The sequence below is a fragment of the Takifugu flavidus genome, chromosome 17 (genome assembly GCF_003711565.1).
Source record: "Takifugu flavidus isolate HTHZ2018 chromosome 17, ASM371156v2, whole genome shotgun sequence".
NCBI lineage: Eukaryota > Metazoa > Chordata > Actinopteri > Tetraodontiformes > Tetraodontidae > Takifugu > Takifugu flavidus.
In genome coordinates, this window is record NC_079536.1 from 11,355,638 (window position 1) to 11,382,023 (window position 26,386).

Sequence of the window (26,386 nt, forward strand, 5' to 3'; positions counted from 1 at the left end):
AATAAATGCGTCAGGGTGTGAAGTGACGGTAGCCGTGAAACCTGTGACAGCTGGAAGCATCTGCATGGTTCAGTCTGTCATCACCACTCCGATGTCCTCCTGGATGTGGGCCAAAATGGCTCCAGCCTCCATGTGGAGATGAAAATATCCTGCGTTCCCGTGTGTGTGTCAATCAAACTTTGCTTCAGATGCTTAACCACGTGCCAACGAGGGGCCTTTACAGTCATAGCAGCAGCTTGGTGGTGTCAAATGTCAGGAACGTTAATGATTTCCAACCAAGTCTGCCTCAATCAATTGAATCTTCCTTAACGTCCTGTTTTAACATCGGGTGCGCGTGGACCTCAAATACTGTTTAAGATGAGATCAGCAAAGGTCTGACGAAGCATGTACAACCATCCAATTCGAGTTTTAACCCATAATTTGGTGTTTTATATAGAAAAAGATCGGAATTTGCCTCCTCACTCCTTGCCTCCTCCTTCCTTGCTCGTCAGTGGGCGTTAACGTGCACTTTTAAATCACAGATAGTCCAATGGTGGGTTATTTTGTGCCAGTTTAAAGCCTCCTCTGCGTCTTCCCGTGCTGCCTGCTGCTCTCACTTACAAATGGCAAAATGAAGGCAGGCTGGATTTCAGCTGCTTAGTCTCCGTCTGCTGAATCGCCCCTTTTTAAAGACAATCCAGCTTAAACCTTTTGTGTTGCTCCATCTTTAAGGCCTACGATATTTCATTCCTAAAATATTTGAAACACAAACAGCACATGTTGAAACGGCATCGATGCGACGGGCCATCTGTTGTAGGTGTCGGGGGGGGAGGGTTTTCTTGGAGGAAAAAATAATGAAAGAAAGCTTAATTTAGAAGCTGACTGTGGACATAAGCGTCCATCCAGATGGGCGTGTGAGCAGCAACTGAGCTGCTAATGAGGACGTTGGATGAGATTTAGCCCGAGTTTCTCAAGGCCATCGTGGGGGACAAAGCTTGTCTGGACGTTTAAGGAGGGGTTCCAACCACGCACGGATCACCGGGGAGATATTGAACGGTTCTGGCGGGCCTAAAAGCAGCTCGTCCGATGGTTAATACGAGCCTAAGAGAGGTTTTAGTCCTCTGCAGTGGGGAACGGGAAAATGCTTCTGATGGTCCAATGCTAACAGCAAAGTGACCCCTGTACAGCCGGAAAGGGTTTGGTCATTGTCAGCTGTCAAAGCTGCTGCCTGTAAGACACAGCTAAGTGATGGAGGGTGTCAGGCGTGATGACCTTGACGATGACGTGGCCCTATTGGTCCCAGCCATCAGTGACCTTCAGCTCGCAGTAGGACCTTTGCAGCCGGCTGTGTCCTGTCTGGGTCCTAAAAAGTCCTAAACTTGTGGAAATCTGTGTTCTCCGGGGTGGAGAAGACTTCCAGCCTCCGGTGAGGGCGGTGTAGAATCTCGGGGTCTTGTTCTTGAGTGGAACTGCAAGAAGAGAGCGAACAGATTGGTTCCCCATCTGCACTGATGCAGGTTTTGGGTCAACACGCAGCTGCTATGCTCATTTTCTACTGAAAGCCCCCTCACAAAAGACAACGAAATGAGAGTTCGATGTTGACATTAAGAGATCACGTGCGAGTGAACCGGCACTGTAAAAAGTAAAACAACCTTTTTCACTCCAAAATAAATAAATAAAAAGCTTTTTATACAGAATAAAAGACATGGAGCGACTGCCGTGAGATTAAAATCACGCGCAGTGAGGGCTCCGCGTACCAATAAAATCAGCCGATAAAGCGCTGCGTCACCGACACTGAGCCCAGCAAGAGTGTAGAAGCCGACCCGGGGTTATTTATCACCGGCCCACCGGCCGGGGTGGGGGGGGTGGACCGGGCCCAGAGATATGAGCAGAAAAGCTACATGTGACATGGAGATTTTATCAGCGGCGCGCCGCCTCAACAGATCCCTTCCCTGTTCTTGGAGATGAAGCTACATTTATTTCTCACTTCACAGGCTCCAGTTTACTCCTTTAACTCGATGCACCGGTTTTCCCGTTGAGTGCTGCTTTGCTGATAATGCAGAGCTTATATTTGCTGCATCGATTCCCTTCTAAATGGGTTTACCATTATTAGTAGCCAGCAAAGACAACAAATTGGATTTACTTCCTGGACTGGAAGATTGCTCTGACAATGTGACCCGTCTGACAAGACCACTGGTGCATCGGCGTGTGCAGCATCTCCCAGACACGATCCATACATTCATGCTCACACGCGGCTGATTAGGCTCACCATATATTCCCATCAAAGCTCACTGGTCAACTGGGTCATTTTCACGTCGGTTTTCGGTGTCCAGTTGGAGTCATTATCTCCAAAATGGGTTCTAGGGAGCAGAATCCAGTCGTATCAGCAGGCTTTTTCCTCCTTCTCACCGTCGACAGAGCACATTCAACATTCATGCAGTGACCCATTTTATTAATGGGGAGGCCTTTTTTTCAGCACATCTCCACCTCCTCTCCCGCTACTGCCGCCCCACTACTGGTAATGGGAGCTCCTGTCGGGCTGCATGACTAATATCCTCATTGACCGTTCCTTCACTGGCGGCCCCCCACCACCACATCACGAGCGGGTAGCCTCTGAGGAAGATGCTCCCATGCTATCTTTTGGGAATCGGAAGGAAAGGATTGAGATTCCTGTGAGTTCTGCAGTGGGGTCAAGGCATGAATTCCCAAACTCGTGTAATCACTTTAAAGATTGACGCTATTGTTCCGTCGCTTATCAGCTCAACATCAAGCAGATCACATAAAAGCTACCGAGCAGATAACCGCACAAGGAGCAACTTCTCACAGAGCTGAAGGTTAATAATGGACTAAAATTCACCACTTGTCCAGAGAGGACAATAAGAAACTTAAGTAAAAACCAAGTGCTGCCCATCACAATACAAAACGACTTAACTAAAGGTCTTTTAAAGGAACCACATATTCCTTTTGAACTTATTCTCATCTCTTTCTAGTAAAGTTTTATGTTGTGTAAAGGGAAATACAAGCTTGCTGAGCCTAAAGTCTCCAAAAGAGGGAAGAAAACACAATAGGACATCAGTTCCCACTATTTAGCCCAGGCAGATACAGCATTTCTAATAGAGGGGCTGTTGAGAGGTTCTTTGTACGTTCTCTGTTTCCCTAATTCACCTTGTGTGCAGATGAACACACACACACAGGCTGCACACACACACTGCACCGATGGGGTAACCTCCCCGAGCGAGATATTCGATTCTGATTTCAGTGATGGGAAAAGAAACGGCTTGATAATGGGATCAGTGAGTCATGAAAAGTGAATCTAAGCAAGTTGTCTTTTGTGGAGGACAATGAATGCAGGCTCTCATTATGTGTGACCATCCAGCAGAGCTTCAGCCTGCGAGCAGAACCGCCACGACAATGCGGCCGCGACTGGCAAAGATAAGCAATCAGGCAAAGACAAAGAGATGTGTTGAATTTAACAGCTTAGGTTGCTCTTTTTGATATGACTTTGTCTCAGCAGTGCTGATGGTGGAAGTGATCCACCAACACACACACACACAGAGCAACACACACCTTACGGAGGATAGCTTTGATCCTGAACCGCGTCAGCCCATTTCCCAGTTTCCCATGATTCACTGGTGTGGTTGTGAAAGGATAATAAGATTCACTTAAGTCTGCCCTTTACGTCACTCCTCACGTCCATTTTTTTCTGCTCTGTAATATGAAACTATTTTAAAAATACCGGTTTTAGACTCCACATTCTTCACAATGGGACCTGCTAATCAGCCGGTTGATTATGGCCTGACATTTTATGGCAAAGTGTCCCTTTAACCAGCTCAGTTCTTAATGACCCGTGGCTGCGGTTTAAGACTTAAACTGCCAACCTTTTCTGTAATTACACCTGCTCTTTGGGCTCCTGTCTGCTTTCACATTCTGGCTCCGAAGACACTGGAGTTGTCTGCGCCAGACAACAGGATTACATAAAAAGAGTTCCCAAAGTTTACTTGTGCACTTGTTAATCTGTTTGTATGCCTCATCAGATCTTCTTCAATTGCTCTCATTAAGGTAGTTTTACAGTCCTGGGATGACTTGATTTCCAGCTATAAAAATATCAATGATAATTAGCTGATGGAATAAAATCCTACTTTTTGCTAAAGTTCTGCATGTTTCAATAGCTCCATCTGTTTTTATCTGCTTGGATCTCTCTCTCTCTCTCTCTCTCTCTCTCACACACACACCCACACACAAACGCACACACACGCACACACACGCACACATCGAGGTCAAATGCAGTCTGACCCCTCCCAGTCTGACCCAAACCGATCAATGCTGCTGGGTCTTCAGGGAGTTATTTCCTTTAAGGACTCCAATCAGTGATGTCACTTATGAAATGATCAGCTCTTTTAATATCCCTCCACCCGTTCACCCCCCGATGGAACGCTCCCCCTCACTCCTGCCTGCACCCGGAGTCGCCACGTCTAGGACCCATAGTCTTCAGCTGCGGGCGGTATCAGTGAGAACCAGCACGTCGATTCTATCGAACTGGCTTCGCGTGTCACAGGCAGTAAAGACCTCTTGATTGACTCCTGCTTGGATAGCATGTCCAACAGCATACATTAGTAATGCAGAGGATTGGGTGGACGGGTGACTGGGACGGGTTGGTGCACCCGCCTCAGCTGAACCTGCAGTGACTCTGCGAAATAAAACAGTTGGACATCGTTGTCCCTTCTATAATCACAGCGTCATTTTATAGGAACAGGAAGTGACATCACTTCAACAAGCAATCATCGATTTAAAAAGAATGCTGCTAATTTAAAGCTGACTCATATTTCGATATAGTCAACGGTTGAATTCTGCAGCATCCACCGACCCCATCCAAGGTGTGTTTAATGTCTGAAAACCAGCACATGTATTCCCGTCCCCAGGCAGTTAAAGCCATATTTACATCTGTGTTAAATGTCCCACTGTGTCCCATCTCTTCGTGGCTGAAACTGCACCACGTAATGGAAACTGTTTCTGGACTTGCCGCTTCCTCCCGGGAGGAGAGGCGGAGATGAAGCGATAATTAGTACCACTTTTACGGGGAGGGGGAGCCGGGGTTGAACTGGGCGCCGAGGTTTCGCAACTTTAATTTCCCAACATGCACTGCACACAGAGGAGGAGAAGATAATGCACAGGTGACACATGGGTCGTCTGACCTGTTCCAAGCTCATGCAGGCGAGAGCAGGCAGCTGTTGCAGATGTTTGAAGGTGTGTGCGAGTGCGACAAATACCTCGTTCCCCTTAACGTGCGTGTGTGTTGCACAATTATCTGTTCCCGTTCCCAATAAACCACCTGCACGCACACCCCGAGGCCTTTTCACTCGCCACTCCCGTGTTTCAATTTCATTTCTCATCACACATAATTAAACCGCAGCGTTCACTCGAGCGTCGGCACCCCCACCCCGCCCCCCCGAACCCCCCGTGTGTGTTTTTATTCATTTACAGCTCGCACTGAATGCAGCCACAAGCATCAAAATCAACATTTGACCCAACTGGCTGGCGTATGAAAACACCTGGGCGCTAGATTGAAATTTAATTGCTTCACTTAGTTAACCCACTTAAGGACCATGTACAGTTTACCCAGCTCAATTTGTCGGGATCAGCAGTCTTGTGCGTCTGGGATGTTGTAGGCTCGCTTTGTGGGTAATTAATATTAATTACTGGCTGATTCTTTTGGCTTTGAAGCCGCTGCGAGCAAAATTAGAGCAATGTCGGGGGCTGAACCTGGTGAAATTTGCAACGTGGACCAGGTTTACAGAAGCAGAAAGGGTTTGCTGTTTGTTGTTATTTGTTGCTCCACGCGGAGGCTCAGTGTGTCGTTGGACCCATTGTGTCAATCAGAATCCCATTACTGCAGAGGTCAGGGATGCACGGCTCCAGGTAAGCCAAGCCTCCACGGGCTGCCCTGCAGGCATTCCTGCCAGGATAAAGAAAAGTCAACATCCACAGCTTCTGCCCCCCTCACATATGTGGAGGGGAATTGGAATCTCATTGTTTTTTTTACCAATATAATGTATAACAAATAATAATAATGAAATTAAAAGTGGCCCTTTAGCGGTCCAACCAATTAAGCTCATTGCCTTATGGGGAGTTTTATGAATAAATATGAGGACCTTTAGCTGAGCGCCTGCAGCAATAACACTGGGAGCACCTCCCAGAAACAAAGATGCTTCGGCTCCATGAATATTTATTAAACGATACCGGAGTGCTGTTAGAGCTGACGGACTAATAGGAGGAGAGATCTGAAAAGTGGAGGACTGCCTTTCAATCAGCGCTCAGATCAGAAGCACAGCTCGGCTCGGCTCTGGAGCTTTAGTGGCCGCAGCAGTGACGGCGTCAGGAGGGTGGGGGGGGCTCCCCTGGTGTCCACCTGCAGGAGCCGCCGCTGATTGGCGGTAGAACCGCAGCGGCGGACACGAGACCCCCGGGGCCCCGCTGGCGGGCTTCATCATTATGCCGACCACGCTGTCACTTCTGGATGCTGATTAAAATGTTGTTGAGGTTAAAAGGCAGCGAAGGTTAAACCACAAAGGGCTCCATGTAAAATCATTTCACGCCACATCCCAGTCTGCCCACACCTCCAACACACACACATTAACAAGTCCGACCTTTATATGGGGATTTCGGTCTCTAACGGAATGAACTCAAAGAACTTTTCCTCAGTTCTGCCGCGTCTGCGTCGATGCTACGATTGTGACAGCAGCTGAAGTCCGGTTTTACAAAGCATCGCAACCATGGAGCCGCTCGGAGCGGAATCCTCTCCAGGCTCCGAGGGGCCTTTAAATCCAACATTTTCTGCTTCTATTTTTTAAAAAAGCAACCTTTTTTTTAGGGATGTGAGAATTTCTGAGCAATGCCGGGAGTCTTGAAATGCCACTTAATTAATCACCCACTGATTTCCGCAAGTGGATAAAGCAAAAAACAGAAGATCAGATAATATTTGTTTTTCCGTCATAGCGCAGCACTTCCTCTGGTTATTAGATGAGGCTCAAAGAATACTCATTTAAATATGATGCTGGAACAATTTCGATGTGTTTTATAGGGCATCCAGCTCTAGAACCATTCCGGAATGTTCCATAAGATCAAAGCGAGCTTTCATCGGGCTTCGGTGGACTCGGTAGTTTATGTACTCGACCCTGACCTGAACTACAGGGTCAGAGTATCAAAGCGTTCTTTAGTTGATCATTTAAAGCATTAAGCTAACATTTCAATGTGCTCCACAAAGGTGCCTGTGTCGTAAAACAGGGATTCCAGAGAGAGCTCTGGCAGTCCAACCTTCTTTCCTCATCTCAGCGTTGTGCTCTCTGCATGAGGACCATAAATTAATTAAGCAGGTAGGTATCCCCGCAACGCTCATCTCAGCCCGGCGCAAAATGAATTTGCCAAGTTTATTGTTAAATGAAGATTCTGCTGAGGGAGATGTGAGGGAGGCTTTAGTGCACCTTGAGGGGTCTCCCTCTTCCCGGGCTGAAAATATGCTTCTGAGATCTCATCTCATATTAATTTGTCATCGCGCCTTTGCTCCGTGCCGCCCTCTGGCCATCTCCCAGCCATCCGTCGCATAATCATCCTGCCAGTGCTCGTTTCACGCTTTGCCTTGTTTTCCTCGCCTTCCACTCACGCCTTTGTGTCCCTCCTTCCCCCGTCGATCTTCTCCCGACTTTACTACAATTACCTACCCTCTAGTGGGACAATTAAAGCCAAGTTTCCATCCTGAGTGACGGGGGGCGCCAAAGAAAACGGAGGAAATAACGATGGCGCATTTGTTCGGTGACTCGCCTGCCTCGTTCCAACCAGCTTCTCTTGAAGTCAAAGCAGCAAATGTTCCTGACTGTTTCCATCCCACAGCGACTCAAGGATCCGCCGGCCTTCAGTCGCGCTGTCCGACGCAGAAAAGCTGCTGTATTTTTAGTATTTCTTATTTCTGAAGCGCAGAAAAATCCACCCGCACGAACAGGCTCTTCTCTCGCTCTGTGTCTCATAGGTGCAAGTGCAACCTCCACGCCAACAGTTGTGTGTTCGACAAAGAGAAGTTGAGCTGCGAGTGCGAACACAACACCACCGGGCCCGACTGTGGCCGCTGTAAGAGGAATTACCAGGGCCGGGCGTGGAGCGCCGGCTCCTATCTGCCCATACCTAAAGGCACCGCCAATATCTGTGAGTACACACACACACACACACTCACATTTTTAAGGTGTGATTTTCCTTTATTTCCCACCAGGATGTGGGCGGGGCCAAACTAGGCTGTTAATGTCCTCCCAGGGACTGGTGACGTGTATTAAAATGATTCAGAACAATACGAAGGAGAAAATAAATCCCAATTAACAGTTCAGAATGTGTCGTGCTGAGAGTTTTGACGGTGTTAACGGAGGGATAACAACCTTTCGGTGCGACGTGAAGCAATTAAAGCGGGTAGAGTGATGGAAACCAGAGCAGCAACATCGTGTGTTCGGAGAATGTTCTTTCAGAAAGACAGTGGCGTTCGTTCTGGCACCTCGCCGGTAATTGGACAAGGACCTTCCTTCAGCTAATCACATGGTTGATGCTGAGTCCAGAGTCATGTGACTTTGTTACTCAGATGGTTTTAGTCTAATATGTGCACTAAAACATCTGTCTGCACAATCCTGGGGTTTTCTCCTCGTTCCCAAACTGTTGCTTCTTATTTGGACTTCCAGCCAATACTCATCCTGATGGGGGGGGGGGGCTGTCATTAATGCAGGAACCCGAGTTTTATCCCCCCTCGTCCCTTTTATTGCCCCGTTGTGATTTCTGCCTTTCTCGGCGGCGCTTGAGGACTCGGGGCCACTGGCGGATGACTTATTCTCCCTCCCAGAGGATCTGTGTTATGAGACTGGGGGGGGTGAAATGGCCCTACCCAGAGCCCAGATTGACAGCACATTATTAAAAAAGGACACACATACATGGGTACACATCCATACCTGCACCCACCCACCACAGAGCACACACACACACACACCCTCGCTCTGCTCAACGAGTGATGAAAAACAGTCATAGTATAAAGTGCATTATTATACTATAGTGAGTCTTTGAGGGGGGGGGGATCCGTGATGCGATAACGCACTGAGAAATCTATAAGACTGCAGGAAGAAAATACAGACGGACGGAAGGGAAAAAATGCACCTTTTGCCTTTTTTGGAAGCCATTTGAGCCCATTTGGAAATGTGTCCTGGGCCCAGTGAGCATATGGCAGCTCTTTGGAGACAAATTTGTCAAAAGATGAAAATTTAATTAAGATTTAATTTCTCTCTACTGTGCCCATCACGAGGCCCGATGCGATAACGGGATCAATGAATCATCCTGTAGAAGCTGAGCAGCGGGGGACGGAGGGAGGGGGGGGGGGGGGGGGATTCGTAGTATTTCTCTTTCCAGCGACACCAGGAAAAGTACAGCATTTCAAAAGTGATGATGGAAGGAAAGGACGGCGGCGATAGAGGGGAGGGAAGTGGCCATCGCTCTCTGTCACCGCTAACACGGCCTTGTGGGCCGGCTGTGTCTCTCTCACTTCCCGCGTCTCCATCTGAGCCCCCACCACCCCACCCCGCCCCGGACGTCTCCCGGCCTCACTCATTCCTCCCTCTGTGGGGACAGAAGGAGAGGGATCAGTCGGAGAATTGTCCATGGCAGTTCATTTCAGCGCCGTTGCAAGGAGACGGCGGCGGCGGGAGGGGTCACAGCGATCGGGGCTCCTGAAAAGTTGATTTCTAATATTAAAAATGAGCCGTGAGTGTTTCATTAAAGAGGAAACTTTCTCATCGACTGTGTGACTGTTGCCATTCAGCTTGGGCCCTGAGAAATATCCGTTTCCATAACAACGGATTCATTTTAATAACTTTAGACAAAATATTGTGACACTTGTTTTTCATGTTTTGATGATAAAGGGAATTTAAGAAAAGAGCGCAAGGAAAAATATTTGAACAAAGACTAAAAGAAACTATAGTGTTATTGGGAGGCAGCAGCAAGAATAAGGTCAACTCAAAATGGATCCAATAACAGATTAAAAAATACAACATTAATATTAACGATGGAGGGACAGAATAGGTAATAACTGATGATTCACTTTCTGCCATTGGATCAACAGAGAAACAAAGTCAGTTCATCTAAAACTAGCTTAGACAGCCCGAAAAGCTGGACCTGGTTGTTGGGTAACCAGTCGCGACTGGTTTATCCCCGTACATCTGTGATCTAAGCTTAAATTCCAGGTCTAATGTTCATAATTAATTTGCTCGTTTAGCGTCTTTGTGCAGCCCAACAGCATCTAAACGCGGATGGATCAGTCGAGATGATTCGATGTGGCGTTGAAGGGTTGTGACATCGGTAACGATTTATGGAAAGTGTGACTGACCTTGTTACACGTGCACGGCCTTAAATGGGAGGTCGCCGGTGTAATTACACCATTCGCTCAATGTTGGGGGGGAGCGTTCATGGGGTGCATAATCGCTGACGCCCGAGACTGAAGCCCGCGGATGTGCGGTGATCAAAGGTGTGGACCCAGACGAGGAAGAGGAGCGGGCCCGTCTTCTCTGACGGTGGGAAGCCAGAGAAATTTGACTCTACTTGGGCCTCTGAGCTGCATTTTTTATCAAATATTTTTAGAAATTGGTGTGGAATTTATATTTGCAGAAACATATTTAGAGGACTGGTTTCAAAGCAGCCTAATTGGGTGATTTAATATTAATTATGTGCATTAAATGGCGTAATGGGCCCTCGGCCGCACATTAATAACTCGTGCTTAAGTGTAACGTGACTTCACTGTGATGAAGCTCTAAAGAGGTACAGATGTAATCACATTACACGCAAGCCCATACAAAATTCAGGCTCAGTGCTTTTAGATGAGAACGAGAAGAAACGTTAATGTTCACTCAGATCGACACGGAGATAACGGCGAAAGCTTGACTGAGATGCTCAGCTGATAACAACGCAAAGCCGAGCTGGTCAGAAATACCTTTGTCCATTTGGGAACGTTGACCAGGACCTACGGCTCCCCCACCTTCACCTCCAAGAACTCTTTGATCTTTTCCTCCTCGTCACTTTTTCCTGTGCAATTCTCTCTCTCTCTGTTTCCCTCTCTCTCTATCCCTCTATCTCTCTCTCTCACTCGTTCTCCCTCTATCTCTGAACCACCCCTGAGACCGGGCTTGTTTACTTAGTCTCCTCCACATCTCGGCTCTGTGCAGCTGTGCCGGTAATCTTTCTTTCAAATATTTGTTTCTTCCATCTCCTGATTCCTTTTTTCTTTTTTTCAGCAGCCGCCACTAACGTGCACCTCCCCCCTTCCCTGAAATCTTAAACTGTGCATCTCCAAACGTAGCTCCTGCACACTTAAAGACTTTGCCACCTTCGATTTAGATCTTCACATTTGAGCCAAGTCGTGCAGGAGCGAGCCATCCGGGCTCTTGGGCCCAGGCGAATTTTGCTCCTGAGGAATTCAATCCCGCCGAGCTGCTGGCTCGCGCTTTGCCGGCGTTTCTGCTGCTAACCAGTTTGTGATGCCTGTCACCGTCGCTGGGCCGCGTGCAGCCGAAGAGCTCCAGATAATGACGGATCGCTATAGAACGATGGCGGCCGGGGAAAGCAATCACCAGCTTTGCCTGCCGGGGAAATAGCAGATAAGCCCCTTTTCCAGCGCCGTCCAGGTAGCCCCAAAACAGCTCAGACGTTTTGAAGGTCAGAGCTGTGACAGTGACACACCTGCACCGGCCGCTGGTGTGAGCAAAGTTCACTGTTTGGTACTCTTTGCTACCTAGAGGTCCGCAATCATCTCTCTTTATTCGCTTAAACCTTTTTTTTAAATCCGAATGAGGTCTTTTTCTCAGCAGCAATGGCAGAGTGTCACTGTCTGATAACCTATTAGCAAGGCGGCAGCGATGCTCTTGGATGGGTGACAATAAAACTGAAACGGAGCCAATGGAGCATGAACATCAAACCTCTGGGACTTGTACCCACACAGCTCTGCCAAATGAGATTCAGTATAAATCACTTGATGACCTACAGGACTGGGGTTTCTTGGGAAGTTTATTGCCCACCGTGTGTGGGCTTGTGCGCGTGCTTTCTGTCGCATGTGCTGACCCCAGAGCTCATGTTCAGTGACTCCCACATGCCTTAGAGATCATGTTTACGGCTAGCAACCATGATCCCGGCGCATGAAAATCAATGGAGCACAGCAACATTGTAAGCGGGCGCTAATGCTCTTCCTGTGTGACAGGGCCAGAATTAGAGTGGAGCCGGGCTCTGTAACGAGGGGGGGGGGACAGGCAGGTGAAGGGGATTGGAAATGACGGCGATTGTAAATTAATCGAATGACCCAACATGGGATCTTGGACATCTGCTCAGACCCCGCGGGTTGTTCAGAGGGCAGCGGGTAATTGCACTGACAGCCCGTCGGTGCCCCCAAGAACCCACCTGGAAGGAAAGGTTATCGAGGCCAGAACCGGAATGGACAAAGGACAACCGACAAATAACTAGTTGTTTAAGAAAAATAACACATTAAATGATTGAATGCTGCTCCGCCACTGCAGCTATTTTCCTTTTCAGAGATATTTATCTGTTCTTTCCTTTGTTCTCTACAGTGCAGCCTTCTTCTATAATACCGATGTTCTATTAAACTATTAAAATCAGACCACTGAGACAGGACACGTCTCAATGTCTCACTCTTCGACTGGCTTTTATGTCCAGTTAATGTATTATCCTTCCCTGCTTCATGTCGGAGCCACTCTGAACATTTTCTCTTCCATCTCTTACGCTCTGATCATTTGGGAACAACTTTGGGGTTTAGTTCCAATGCCAGTTGGTTGGGTCCGACTATGTGGGCTCCTGCAACACTGCTGACTTCTAATTCCCTTCTTAGCTTAGCTGGTCGCCAGCGGAGTTGGCTTGACTGCTAGCTTCGTCGTTGCGATACCCAACAATCCCACTTTGTAACTCGTGGGTGTCCTTGCGCTCGTCCTTCTTTCTCCTGGCCGGCATCTGCCCGTCTCCCCCCGAGCGTTGACACCCATTACACTCTGACTCCACATGCCAGCGCAGCCTCGCCCTTTTCACAGCTCTCAGATGAGTCACATGGTTGCCTCCTAAATTCAGCTCAGTCTGAACAACACTGACTGACTGACTGACTGACTGACTGACTGACTGACTGACTGACTGACTGACTGACTGCAGTGTGATCAAAGCCTGCCACAGTTCGGCTGAAGGCTCTAACCCTGCCGGCCGCCTCCTCGTCTTCCTCAGCTGCTGGTCTGTGGTGGTCTTTGGCTCATGGGTTCATTTCTTTCTCCTGCTGCCCAGTATGTCCTCCTACCTCGAGGTGGGTGGGTGGGGGGGGTTACGCGGACTGACTGCCTTATTAGGGGCAGGGGGGCAAGCACAAAGGGATGGGCCCTGGTTCAAAGACATGATTAGAAAACGTGGAGCTGGCTTAAGTGTCTCCAAACAGGAAACATCTCCCCAGAAGCCTTTGAGCCGTAGTTTTCTGCACTTCTGCGTCCAGCACATTCTCACGTACGTGTGCATGCTCAGATCTGCTGTCCAAATTAAACCATAGAAGGGGAAAATGAAAATAAAGAGCTCATCTCCGCTCAGATGGAGAAGTGATGCTCGCAGGAATCCTGCGAATGTCTCCGTCTCCTCAGATCCACAGCTCAGCAGTGTCCTGGTGTGGGAGATCTTGTCACCATGGGGATGAGACAGACTTTATTATCTCCTCTTGCGGCTGTCTGGCAAAAGAAATTGAATGATGGACGGATGTGCAGACAGGAGCGGGATAAGACATGTCCCCCATCTCCGATGTCCTTTGATTGCTTCTTTGTGCGGCTGTGGCTGCGTGCATCAGAAGTCAGCTAAAAAGCCTCTCGTAGCAACTTTTGAAAGTTTGCAAAAGCGCATCTTTGTCATCTGCAGCCGCATCGTAAGCAGAAAGTGTTACATTTGTTGTGTGAGGACATTTTGAGATGTGTCTCGCAGCACTGACCTTTCCCGCCATCGGCGGAGGCATCACAACAGAAATAATGAACGCAGCCAAGAAAGCAAAGCAGCCAAAGACCAACGCAGACTGGGGACGCCACGTGTCCCCTAAATCCTTCAAGGAATGTCTGAAGTCCATCACCACCGTCCATTAAAGTGCGTCTCTCTCTGCTTCTGTCTTGCAGGTATCCCCAGTAACATTGGTCCAGTTAGTAAGTAAACCGTCACCGAGGAACACGACGTTCGTTGCTTTGCTTTGCCTGCTGTGCTGCCGTTTCAGCATAAACGTCCAAGAGTTCATTTCTGATTCCATCGACATCGGACCGTTCTGGCGCGTCCGCGGCCGCAGACGAGCGGGAGCTGGAGGACAGAGTGTCGTTTTTTTTTTCATAATGGGGGCACATTCATTTATTTTATTCAGACTCAACACTTGCCTGGCTCTGCATGCCGAGCATCATTTGTTTTTTCCTCCCTCGATCACATGCATTATAAATAAATGGCATCGAGACTTTATTAAAGTGCCAAGACCTCTCCGCCAGCAGAAAGTCACAGGAGGTCATTTTAATATAAGCCGCACCTCAGCTGGTATTATCTTCGTCAACCAGTAGCCCCTGAGGGGACTGGAGGGGGGAAGGAAGGGGGGTGGGGGGGTGAGGAAGAAGAGAGGTGCCATGTCTCAGGTTACGGCTGCCTGGAAGGCCGTGCGAAGCCAGGAGCCACAGGACTGTATTGAACAAGTCAAAGTGCATTCAGTCTGGCTCAACTCCTCAGAATCTTTATTTTTATTGCCCTGCTCTCTGAATATCTTCTGCTCCCAGGGCAGTGCCCCCTCCCCACTTATAAAATAGAGCCCTTTTTTAAAAAATAAATAAATCTGAAGAGTCAATTTACCCCTTTAGTAATTGTGAAGGCTGTAAATACGATAGGGTGTCAAACACTTCCTTCCAGCGTGAAGACTCTGTCCCTCCCCCGGTCTCGTTATTGCTTCCAGGCCGAGCTGACCAGACGGACACTTTAATCAAACACGTGTCTTCTTCATTAAGTCCACCACTGGGCGAATGTCCCAAAATATTCTGTTAGAGGTGAAAAGTCTGCTGGGGTTTAATCCGGCTGTAGCGTGCTAGCTTCCAGGGGACGTGAGCGCCGCTCGTCAGGTCTGATGTCACGACTCAGAAATGGACGCGTGGCCGACAAAAACCAATCACCCCCTCCCTGTCCCGCTCTCTCACTCCTCACCCCCTCACACACCTTTAAAATTTCACTTTCACTTCATGCATGACCTGATGAGACATGTGCGTGTGTGTGTGTGTGTGTCTGTGTGTGCATGCTCTTATACACACCGCGCAAACATGTTATTCACATCACTCCACTCCAGCTCTGATGCCAGGCCAGACTAAGGCCAAAGGCTGCCCTCAAAACTGTTTAGTGTGTGTGTGTGTAGTGTGTGTGTGTGTGTGCGCGTGTGTGTGTAAAAGGGACACTGTGACAAACCAAAGTCTTGAATTCCCGTCTCGTTGGGCCCGCAGGGATAAAGAGTTCTCACGACTGCCGTGTTGTCACAGCAGCGCTCCGGCTAAAGTCGACGTAATGCTAAGAGCTAAAGACAGAGAGGCTGAGACTGTTTTCTGTGCAAACACAGTTTTGTGTGTGTTACCAATAAAGCAGAAGCAAGAGCGGACAAAAAAAGGTTGCGTCGTCCTCCGGGTTGCAAACCCGAAAAAGCTTTTTTTTAAAGACTGGAATAAAAGCCTGTAATTTCATGTTTAAAGGCCTTGTTAGCGGCGCAGTATTGCTGGATGCAGACCATCAAAATACAATGATTACAAATCTGTCGCCGCTTATTTAGCTCGTTTTACCTGAATATTCCCCTCGGCCGAACAGTTAAGCGACGCCGGCTGTCTGTAACGTCCAATCAGCTGCTGAAAGAAAATGATTCAAAATAATCCCACTTTACCAACGAGACTTTTTAGATCTGTGTGTTACTGCTTCTCTAATGGCCCGTGTCCTCGCAAGTCAGGCTTTTTTTTCCCTCCTGTCAGTTCACACAGATTCTGCAATAAGGTCTAAATTTGAGCGTTAAATCCCAGAGTGGATAAAAGCTCAGAGGCCTCCAGGAAAAGGAGGCAGCCTTCCGAGCAGGCTTCTCTCCGAGACGCCGCTGGACGCTAATTATCCTCGATTGCACGAATCATGGCGTCAATCACACAAAGGACGGAAAGATCAAGTGAAGAGATGAGGGGCCGTGATGAGGAAACTTATCCCTGTTTCTCCCTTTGCGCGACTCTTCTCCATTTCCAACCACAATCGTATTTCCCTGATACGGAAATACTGACTTGTATGTAATTATGAGGTTATGCTGCCCACAGCAGTCCGTCATCCCCAAGCAGCCCCAACACCTGCCATTATTTATTCATTGTTATTCTTCCACAAGAAATACACAGTAATTAGATATTGATCACACAGTCGATGTGATGAATTAAACAAAATGCCCTCTAACTTCTTAATTTGCCATACATAGCTGAGACCCGCTTGCATAAATCATGACTTAAAGACCAACTTTAAGCCGTTCTTTTGATTCTTTTGCCTTTTTCGGTTGCTCACTCATCTTTTCCATCGCCATCATCACACACGTCCCCAGCAAACTCATGGACGTGGCGCCACGTACAGACGGAGCCTCTGTGACCACCCCCGGGCTCCCCTGATGCATTTCCTCAGCTCGTCCATGCTGCCCTCATGCTGGACATGTTAACATCTCCAGTTGTGTGTGTCCGCCACCACGTAGTCCCCTCCCCCCACACAAACACACACACACCCTCACCCTCACCCCTTGAATTAACTCCTGGTTTCTCTCAATTGCACGCAGTTCGGCAGAACGTGTCGTCCCTAGGTGTCGCTAACAGAAAAGAAGGTAGGCATCTGAGCAGCATTTGATCCTTAGCAACTCTTTCATGCACCTGTTTGATTTCCTGACAAACGACATTTGTCTAAACATCTAAATAAAGCAGCAGATCCTCTCCGATCTTGTGGTGGTAAAGGCTGGCGGAGTGTGTGTGTGTATTCACGGGGCTCTTCTGGAACGCCGGTCTCAGTGGCTGCTGGGCGCCGCGTGTCCGAGGTCCCGTCTGAGGGGGTCGGAGGCTCGTGATAGATGTTAGGCTCACGTCGGCTCCATCCCCCCTCGGCTGTGCAGCCATGTGTCCGGGTCCTGAGGCCACGGCGGCGGCCGGCCCTTGTTATTTCTCTTCCTGCTGTTTGTTTCATGACCGTAAAGGATGGGGGGGGGCTGATGTGTGCCAAGTCACTGTGCCCATGCTGATGTGCACAGAGTTGGAGATTGTTGGCGGAGCGCCGTTTGTCAGGGGATCGTTTGTGTCTGGGGGAACCCACACGGAGGCCTTCGCAATCACACAAAGCACTCGGTGGAGAAATGAAGCACACATGACAGACCATAATACTCCAATCCTCCGCCTCAGCCAGCTTTACTTGGCAACGTCACTCCTGATTTTCTCCCACCGCCATCGTTCACCATTATTACCTGTTTTGTTTTGGGGTTTTTTTTTAATCGTTACATTAATTATTAATCACAGTGTTTAGTGCTTTTGGTTCTCATTGTGTGCAAATTCAATTGAAATATCTTGTGGTTTTTTTTCTTTTAATTTGACAAGCAGCTCCTCAAGATGCTCCTCCCCCCCCTCCCCAACCAGCAAGCGAGGGACACCCCCCACGTCGTCCGTCCGCTGATGTTATCAAGGATGTTTCCGTTTAAGTGGCGGCGGCGCTCGCTCATGTTAGCCCCCCGTCCCTGCAGCTCCGCCTGGCTTTTAAAAGCCCCTCCGAACATGATCCTTTTCACGGCAAACACAGGCGGTTTGAGACGACGACTATTTTTGTGCTATTGTGTTTCCAGGACTCGAAACTTTTATTCCCCGTGCATGCATGATTTATGACCTTAGCCTATTTCTGAAAAGGGGAGATTATTTGTCTTCTGAGAGTACGTCTGTGAGGCTGGGGCGTCTAAGCTTACGCTCAGACAAGACTTTCCCTCTCAGCTGAGCGGTAGAGTGGATTACACGTGCTGCCTCTAGGTTTCCAAGCCTTGTCGGCTTGTTGCTGGTCAAATCCCGGAGACCCGACCCCAGTCGAGCTCTTTAATAACCACAACCCCGTGGACGGAAGCCCCATCTGCCACCCTTCCAATCCTGGATCCATAAGTGGGCTTTGTGACTGCCGGCGACTTACATCTGTCTGCACTTTGACACCTGGTGTCACTGGTCACACGCACGCACACACAGACGGAGCCCTCGGGCCACTTCCCGTGAGTGTCCGTAGCACTGGGTTTTCCAGTCCAGCTCCACTCCCACTGACCCAATTCAGCCTGACATCACACCATCGGGGGGCGATGACACGCACACTCGCCCAGTTAACGCTTGTATGACAGGCTAACACCTACCACGACTACGCTAATTTGTTGTAATTATTAAATACATGCAGAAGGGCAACATTGAGCTGGACTTTGCCAAATAGCGAGCCTGCGTTTATCCGTCCGGCGTTCCGACTCATTTCTCCTCATTTATTGTGCCTCAGCCTGACTTTATGCGCTATATACCCCATATTTCTGTATCGGCTGCTGTGACGGAAACTTTACTTCGGCTCATACATCTCACACACGCACGTGCTCACCCTCCGTGGCTGATCTAGCATCAGGCAGAATTACAGATGTTTGGGCTGTAAATGGTTCCTAATGCAGCTCTGGTCTTGTGGTATTTCTGCGGAGCCTTGTTTTAAATGTAAAGCATTATCATCAAACATAAAACAGATCTCTTTGTTCTAACATAATGGTGATTAACAAAAGTCCCCCCCTACACTCTCCAACACCATCTCCTCGTCCGTGTCGTTGGTGGTGTGACCTGCCGTGTTCTGTGTGTTGTCGGACCCTCATGCTGTGGTGTGCTTGAAGTGATGTGACCTTTCTGAGCCCACTAACGTGTCGTGCTTTTATATGTGGTGTCCATCTGGCTGTCGTCATGCCAGACGAATCATCTGTGACCCTCCCTCTCATCTCCTCCTATCCTTCGCATGCTGTAGCGCCTCGCTAAATCTCTTGCTAACCCCACCGCCGCAGCCCTGGCAGCAACCGTAACGATTCCAGTGCCTCCATATCGCGTCTCTCTCCTCTTTCCTTTCCTTCTCTCTCCTTCACACTTGCTCTGACTTTAAGACTGCGAGTGCTTCGGCCACTCCAACCGATGCAGCTACATCGAGCTGCTAAACACGGTCATTTGCGTGAGCTGTAAGCACAACACAAGGGGGCAGCACTGCCAGCTATGCAAGCTGGGCTACTACCGCAATGCCTCGGCAGAACTGGACGATGAGAATGTTTGCATAGGTTAGTGGCCCACCTGTCCTTGCTTCCACACACACCAACACACTGTCCTCTCCTCCTGTCTTGTCCCCAGAGAAAGCTTCACCTTTCAAACCTTCTGCTCCATCATCCGTGCGCCCTCCGTCATGTCTTTCTGTGCACGTTTCCTTTGCTTTCCCGTCAGACATCAGCGTCACTCATTACCCTTCATGTTGCCATGACTCTGCTCTGGAATCTTACCGACGTAGTCGGACCCCCTTCAGTTTGAATCAAAGTCGTGAGTGGCAGGAAGCTCCAGGTGGTTTCGATTCACAGGCTGATAATTATCGTGATCTTAAGATGTTGTTTTATATATAACTTAGTGGCCAAAACCAGATGAAAGAATGAATTATTGAGGGAAATCTGAGAACATTTCAGCAGAATGCTAGCAAAAACACTGAAAACATAAGGACCGTCTAGCCTGGCTCTGTCGACGGGTAATAAAACTGGCCAACAACACCGTCCTCTAATAATAGATACCACTGTAACAAACTAGAAGCTCTTGGCAGAGCTTTGTCCTCAGAGCCAACCAGGTTCCCAACCATTATTTACAATAATCGTCTCATTAGTTCAAATCGACCCAGCGGTAAAAATCCACCCGCTGGCAGGAGTGAAAACACATTACAAGCGTACCAGAAAGACCATATAAACCAGTTTCAGATTTGAGATCAGTCAGTATTTGGATTGATTGGATGGTTCTTCGTCCAGCCGTATGCCTCAAATCCCAAGATTCCAACATCCGTGTCCGCGTTTCCATCAGGGAACTGATGGAAACACCGTTTTGTTGTGTCCTATCCAACACACCCAGCTGGCCCTAATATATTGAATATTGTTATATACTTACAAGAGTCAGATGACCCGACACAAATAAACTTACACGAGGAGTCGGGACTGTTGTGCAGTTTCTTTGAGCTACCGTGAAATTACCAGGATTTTGCTGTCTTGGTGCAGAGTCCGGCAAGTTGTTGCCCCATTAATCCCCAGATTACATATTAAATCATATTTAGTTTAAGCCTTTAACACACAGCGTGAACTGGACACAGTTGCCAAACCAACTGGTTCCTGCAGGACTCCGCAGCGAGTGTGTGGAGTGTGTCTAGTGTGCCGCTGCATTGCTGAGTCCCCGAGCTGGAGTGTGACAGGCGACAAGAGTTTGGAGGGAAATGTCGCGGCGGACTCACACCGCCAGCCAAAGGTGCCACACAAGTGCATATGTCATAAACATGAGATGGCCCGAGGAGTAGCAGCTGAAAGCCGTCGAAAGGCGTTTGGAGTCATCGGCGCGTTACCTCGCGCCCGGCTCCCCGTCACCCTGCCTGACCCCCCGTTTGTCACTTCCTGTCAGCCCTCTCCTCTCGCCTGACCTGCGGATGTCAGTCAGGTGCAGCCACGTGCAGCCGGCGCAGCTGCAGGAGGTGTCGCGTAAACGCCGCTGTGAGCACGGGACGGCAAACGGCTCTCACCCCCCCACCCCCGTAGAATATTAGGAGTCCCGTACAGTACGAGAATGCCCATTTCAATGTTTTTCCATTCTCTTTACTTCCATTTTCACGCTCACGTGTTCATGTCTCCAACTCCCATCTGAGCCATTTGTTCTCCTCTTTTCATCCTGTCTGGAGTCATTAATGTTACATTTGAAAAAGGAATGTGTAGCTTAGCCTCCTTGTCCACACTTATCCAGATGTATTGCTTCATTGTGTGTTGTACAGTGATGCTAGTGCAGATATCAATTCAGTCTTCATGAATAATCAACCTCATCTTTTCTCATTGTCTCTTCATGACACTTGAAATGGTTGCATTTTGTTTCTGTATTGCTGAAAATGAAAAACCAGGTTAGAACATTGAGTTGGAGGATTGTGGTCCATGCTGTGAGAACCCCAGAACCAGCCTGTTTCCAGCCTTGTGTGTGTATTTGTGTGTCTTGTTCTTGCAGAGTGTAATTGTAATCCCTTTGGCTCAGTCAGTGATCGCTGTAATGGCACAGGATTTTGTATATGTAAGGAGGGCACTACAGGGCCCAAGTGTCAGCAGTGTCTGCCCGGATATTTGTGGAGCAATGGCTGCAAATGTAAGTAGAACCTCCAACCTCAGCACCTGACCTCTCTGCCTCTCTCTCTCACTGTCTCTCTCCCTCTCTCTCTCTCTGTGGTCCCAACTGCAACATTGTGCAGCGCACCTGCAGGATGGTTTTGCACTCTTCATGATTGTATACGTCAGGACGCGAAACAGCCCCACATGTGAAAACTCCAACCCATTAGTGGAGCTTCTGTACCTTCCACGGCCTCTTCTAAAAAAGTGGAAAGGCGACACTGTGGCGGGCTGCATGGCGCTCCGTGACTCCGTCATCCAGCCATGTCGTGCACCAACAAACTAACAGCTGAGTCAATATTGGCGGCTTTGACCGGCCGCCTGCGATCTGTTTGAGTATCAGCCTTCCATGGCGTTCCATCGAAGGACAATGTCATCCAACGCTAATATTTTGCCAGAAAACACAAGCCTTTGTGTTTCTGTGGGTCACTTTTACAGCACATGCCGCCACCTTCATCATTGTACGGTGTTACTGGTGCCACTGGTGCCGGTCCACCATTTAAAGTTATTTGAGTGCAGAATAGGGCGCGAGACGCCCAAAGCGAGCCGCAGAGGCGGTGGAGAAGTTGTCAATTTTGACCTTCGTCACTGGCCAAAGACTCTATCTGCATTCAGACTGAAGAAAGTAATTACAGCTCAAATCTTTGGCCAAACACACCGCAGGCCCCCGACAGGCACAACCAGTTCACCGGCGCCCTCTCTAAATATTATCACTCATATCAAAAGCAAACACGGCAGATCTGGTCAATTACTGCCCGCGCCGGCTGTGTTTACGCGTGGAAAAATACTTCTGGCCTCGCAGACCCGTTCATCTCATCTTGTCCGCCGCCGACGGCGACGTTACTTTAATGTTTGCGTTGAGTTGGGAGCAACCACTTCAGCACCCATAATGCCCTGCACAGCTAATCTCTGTATAGATTTGTTTCTGTCCATTAGCAACACTTTGAACATAGCTCAGCAGTCGCGTCGTCCGTTAGCTGCGCGGCAGCCGAGAGCAACAGCATCGATGGTCACACACTGAGCTGCCGTTGGCTGTCATTCATGGACTGTTTCTAGGCCCACTGCGCTTCCTTTAGGGTGCTTATGGACTTTCCGTGTATTTCCGATTGATTTAAGGTCAGTCCGATCAGATTTTGATGAATTTTGTGATAAAATATTTCCCATTAATTACATGGTACAGTTGCTGCAGCCTCCACAGGTGTGTTGCACCACATGTCCTTCCCTTATTATAAAACTGACCTTTGGCTAAAGCCATTGAAGCTTATTAACTGATACATTCAGACTGATATTTACTCTTGTTTAAACCAGCGCCCACTTGGCCATACATGCTGTTGTTGTTGTCGTACCAACTGGGGTTGGAATTCTTTGTCTAGATTTTGTGTGACGGGCAGGAAAAAACGGATCTCTACTGATAAAAAACAGCTCATAAAAGGTGGACGAAAATAAAGTGAGTCTCTCGTACGTGTTGATCACAGGAAAGACTTGAGAACAAGTTCAGCCTCACTGGTGATGAAGAGGGTAGAAAATAAACGTCTCCCTCCGCGGCTGCCTTGGACGAAAACATGATTTTACTTTGAGTTTATTGGTTAAATTGGTCATGGAATTGATGTGTCAACGGCAGAGGGACGACAGAGACGGAGTTGAGGCGCCTCATCTGGCTCGAGTTGAGCATGGTAATTGCTAAACTGTGGCCTGCAGCAAACTTCAGTGAGGTGAGCTGCCGCAGCAGTTTCTCCCACAAAACAGATGTGGCACACGCTCACCGAGTCCATGTTTCCTAACACGACTCCCATCACAGCCCCATTTGGCTATTCCGGGGAGGCAGCGGCCAGCCAGACCTATAGCAGGAGAGGGGCCCTAATATTTGTTTTTGTGATATTTATGTCCCGCAGAGTTCATAGATTGCTCACCGCACTGCTTTCCACTCCCATAAAGGAGTGAAATGGGCAGAAGTGGCCCCTGTGTTTATCACTGTTTATTTGTCTCTGTTGGTTTATTAGTTTGTGCCGCGCTGCTTTGTTTGCCTCCAGCTTGCTTGACAGCTTGCCTCCACTGGGAATAGAGTGGCCTCGGCCTCCCAGCTCTAAATATACACCAATTTTCACCTGACGTTCCGTTTGCCGGAAGTCTGCCGCGTGTAGCCGGGGCTACATTTAATACGCTGAATATTGGTTGATTAAAAGCAAGAAAAATGAACAGCCCTCATGAAGAAGGCAAGAACTGTCAGTGTAACTGTGCAGAGTTGATTTTACTGGTGGGAGTTTAATTTGACAGTCAATACTGGTTGGGAAAAATCACCCCAGAAGAATCCCGGTACCTGGTACCTGGATGATTCCACCAGGCGGGATTGTGTGTGTCGATAACGAGGAAGGGTTTTGGGGTTCCAGGCTAAGCTGTCGGTGTTCCCAGATGATGCGTGGTTGTTCTCACCGCTCTGTCTCCTTTCTCTGCATTCCTCCCATCGCAGCCCGGGTGTGTGACAACGAACTCCTGCGCTGCCAAAATGGCGGCGTGTGCGTCAACAACGTCCGCTGTAACTGCCCCGCGGCCTACACGGGGCTGCAGTGCGAGAAGCGGCGCTGCGAGACAGAGCTGGGGGGCTGCGGCGGTCCCGATTCAGGCCACGTCCGGCTGAGGGCCCCGTCGTCTGCCGCGCTCCTGCTGCTGCTGCTGGCCTCCTGCTGGGCCGCCATCCTCTAAAGACACTCGCCAGCTGGTCAGAGTGATGGACTCCCCCATCGTCTCCACCTGAACCCCCCCTCCCCCTCCCTCATTTAAATAATCAATCATTAAAGAAGAACCACGAGCTTTCGGAACTGTGCTGAGCTTCTGCGCCAACAGAATCGGTGGACACTGACAATAAAGGGAATGTGCCAGTACGAGTGCAAAAACTTTACATTTACTTTAAGAATATATAGAAAAGAGAGATAAAACATATACTTCTAAAAAATGCATTATTTAAAAGTGATTTAAAAGAAAGAATGAGCCCCCCCCCCATCCTCTAAGCCATACCAGGTACATGAGCTCCTTCCTGTTTGAGGAGGGATAACCGAAGATGACAGACTCGTTCGCATCCTCGCTCATTGCCACGGCAACAACAGCTGCAACCAATCAGCTCACAGTGGCCGCCGATCCCTCCCGGGGATGCTTCTGCCTGTTAACGTTGTGGCCGGACTGACGGCGAGGAAACGCCCCGCCCCCGAAACGTTGCGCTTCAGCACGGACAAAGGAGGAAGCACGCGACGCATCCTTTGCCGGGAAGAAGCCGCGCCGACCCCCCTTCCGCCTTTTCTGTCCCTCCTTGAGCTCCCTCCCTCCCGTTCAGCCCCCCACCCCCACCCCACACGCCACCACAGACCTGTGCTTTTTGTGAATGTTACTCTGTGAAACCCTCGTTGGTTGAAAGGTTCTTTTGTCCGATGTTAGTGATACACGTGTGTAAGAAGCCCCGCCCCCTTACCTGGCCCCCCGCAGAGATACTTTAATAAAGCTGTCTGGCTCCGGCACTCATGGTCAGAGGATAGTTCCCACCTGAGAAGAGCGTAGAAAACATTAGCGTATCTGCAACTTCTCTACTCCAACGCAGCAACGTAAGAGAAAACCTCTCATGTCGTCCTTTTGTATCGCCGCCGGATTGTGACTGAATTTGGCAACTTCCCTGTAAGTGACACGTCCCAAACGCAGAAGCAGATCTTTACTTCCTTCATGAGTTCATGTTTTTGTTCCTTTGAGCTGTGCAGTCGAGCCTCCTTTGCAACGTGCTGGCGTCAAAGAATATCGGTTTATATCGACAGTATTAACGTGTAATAAAATCCCACCAAAGGACATTCTAAATGTTTTCTTCTTGCTTTAACACTTGAGAATTTAAGTGAATAAAAGTTTAAAAGTCCAACGGTGTCAGCTGTTTCTTTATTAGCATGTCCACGAAAGGCCGATGGTAATAAAGCATTAATAAATCAATTACACCTGGTTTTGTGTCGCTGAAGCTTACCTAATTTTCCTCTCGCCTCAAGTCTCCCTCCTGGAAAGGCCGTTGACCTTTAACCCCACAGGATCACGGCCGTCATGGCCCGCCTGAAACTCTCCCGAGAGGGCGGCGACATCTGGCTGCGTGAGGCGAAGAACGAAAGCGTTGACCTTGATGGAGGGTGGAACTTTAGATTTGGTCCTGAAACAAATGAGGGAACAGCGTCCTCATATAATGATGGCTCCTCTGCTGCGTCTTGTTCAACAATTAAATATTTAAGAGTCGAAAACCGAGCCCCGTTTTTGTCGAGGTGGGAGCGTTTTGAACCTACCGATGGCGTTCGACTGGCTCGAGCAACAAACGGCCAGATTAGAGCCTCAAAAATAAAACCATCACCACTTCTTACATTAGTCCCTCACCTGAGCTTCCTGTTTTAGTGATCAGCATTACTGATCAATAGCTTCCTGCATTATTAACCGATCTGCAAATCTAAACGCAGGCGGCTGCCTTGCAAAGAAAAATGTCATCTGAAGAACACGAGACCCCCCCAACACACTCACGCGGGAGGCCACCAGGACGAACTGATAAAACCTGTACATCAGCCTTGGCAACATTTCCGTGCTTTTTATCTCGAATTCAATCTGGTAAAGATTTATTTCAGCGTTGTCGCAGGCAGCATTAAATATTTACAGCCATCGATGTCTCGGAGAGCCTGTGTTCAAACTTTATGCAGAGCTTCTTGTCAGATATTCGACACTTCATTTAGAGGCTGAAATATTCCTCCAAACTCGTACAGGAACAGCTAAAAGAATCGATATTTGCACTTTTCCCCTTTTTCAACAGGATGTGTCATTTTTTCTATTTAAGCTTCTTGGTATCAGCTATGACTTCGACCTCCACCCCCCACCCCCCCACCCCCAGCATGTGAATAAACAACT

At 48.7% G+C, this 26,386-nt stretch overlaps 1 protein-coding gene across 12 annotated transcripts in view; it reads left to right on the plus strand.

Moving 5' to 3' along the window:
* Nucleotides 1–25,373, plus strand: part of ntng1a (netrin g1a) — a 64,458-nt gene extending 39,085 nt beyond the window's left edge. For 4 of the 12 annotated variants that reach the window (XM_057012193.1, XM_057012195.1, XM_057012194.1 and 1 more), the window contains exons 4-8: nucleotides 8,000–8,172; nucleotides 14,178–14,204; nucleotides 19,211–19,378; nucleotides 21,327–21,461; nucleotides 23,949–25,373. In XM_057012193.1, the coding sequence (XP_056868173.1) occupies nucleotides 8,000–8,172; nucleotides 14,178–14,204; nucleotides 19,211–19,378; nucleotides 21,327–21,461; nucleotides 23,949–24,181 (736 nt within the window). In that variant the 3' untranslated portion in view covers nucleotides 24,182–25,373. Of the gene's footprint in view, nucleotides 1–7,999; nucleotides 8,173–14,177; nucleotides 14,205–16,855; nucleotides 16,901–19,210; nucleotides 19,379–21,326 lie in introns of all 12 variants that reach the window. The other 8 variants (XM_057012199.1, XM_057012198.1, XM_057012197.1 and 5 more) reach the window with 8 other exon arrangements.
* The last annotated feature ends 1,013 nt before the right edge of the window (nucleotides 25,374–26,386 follow it).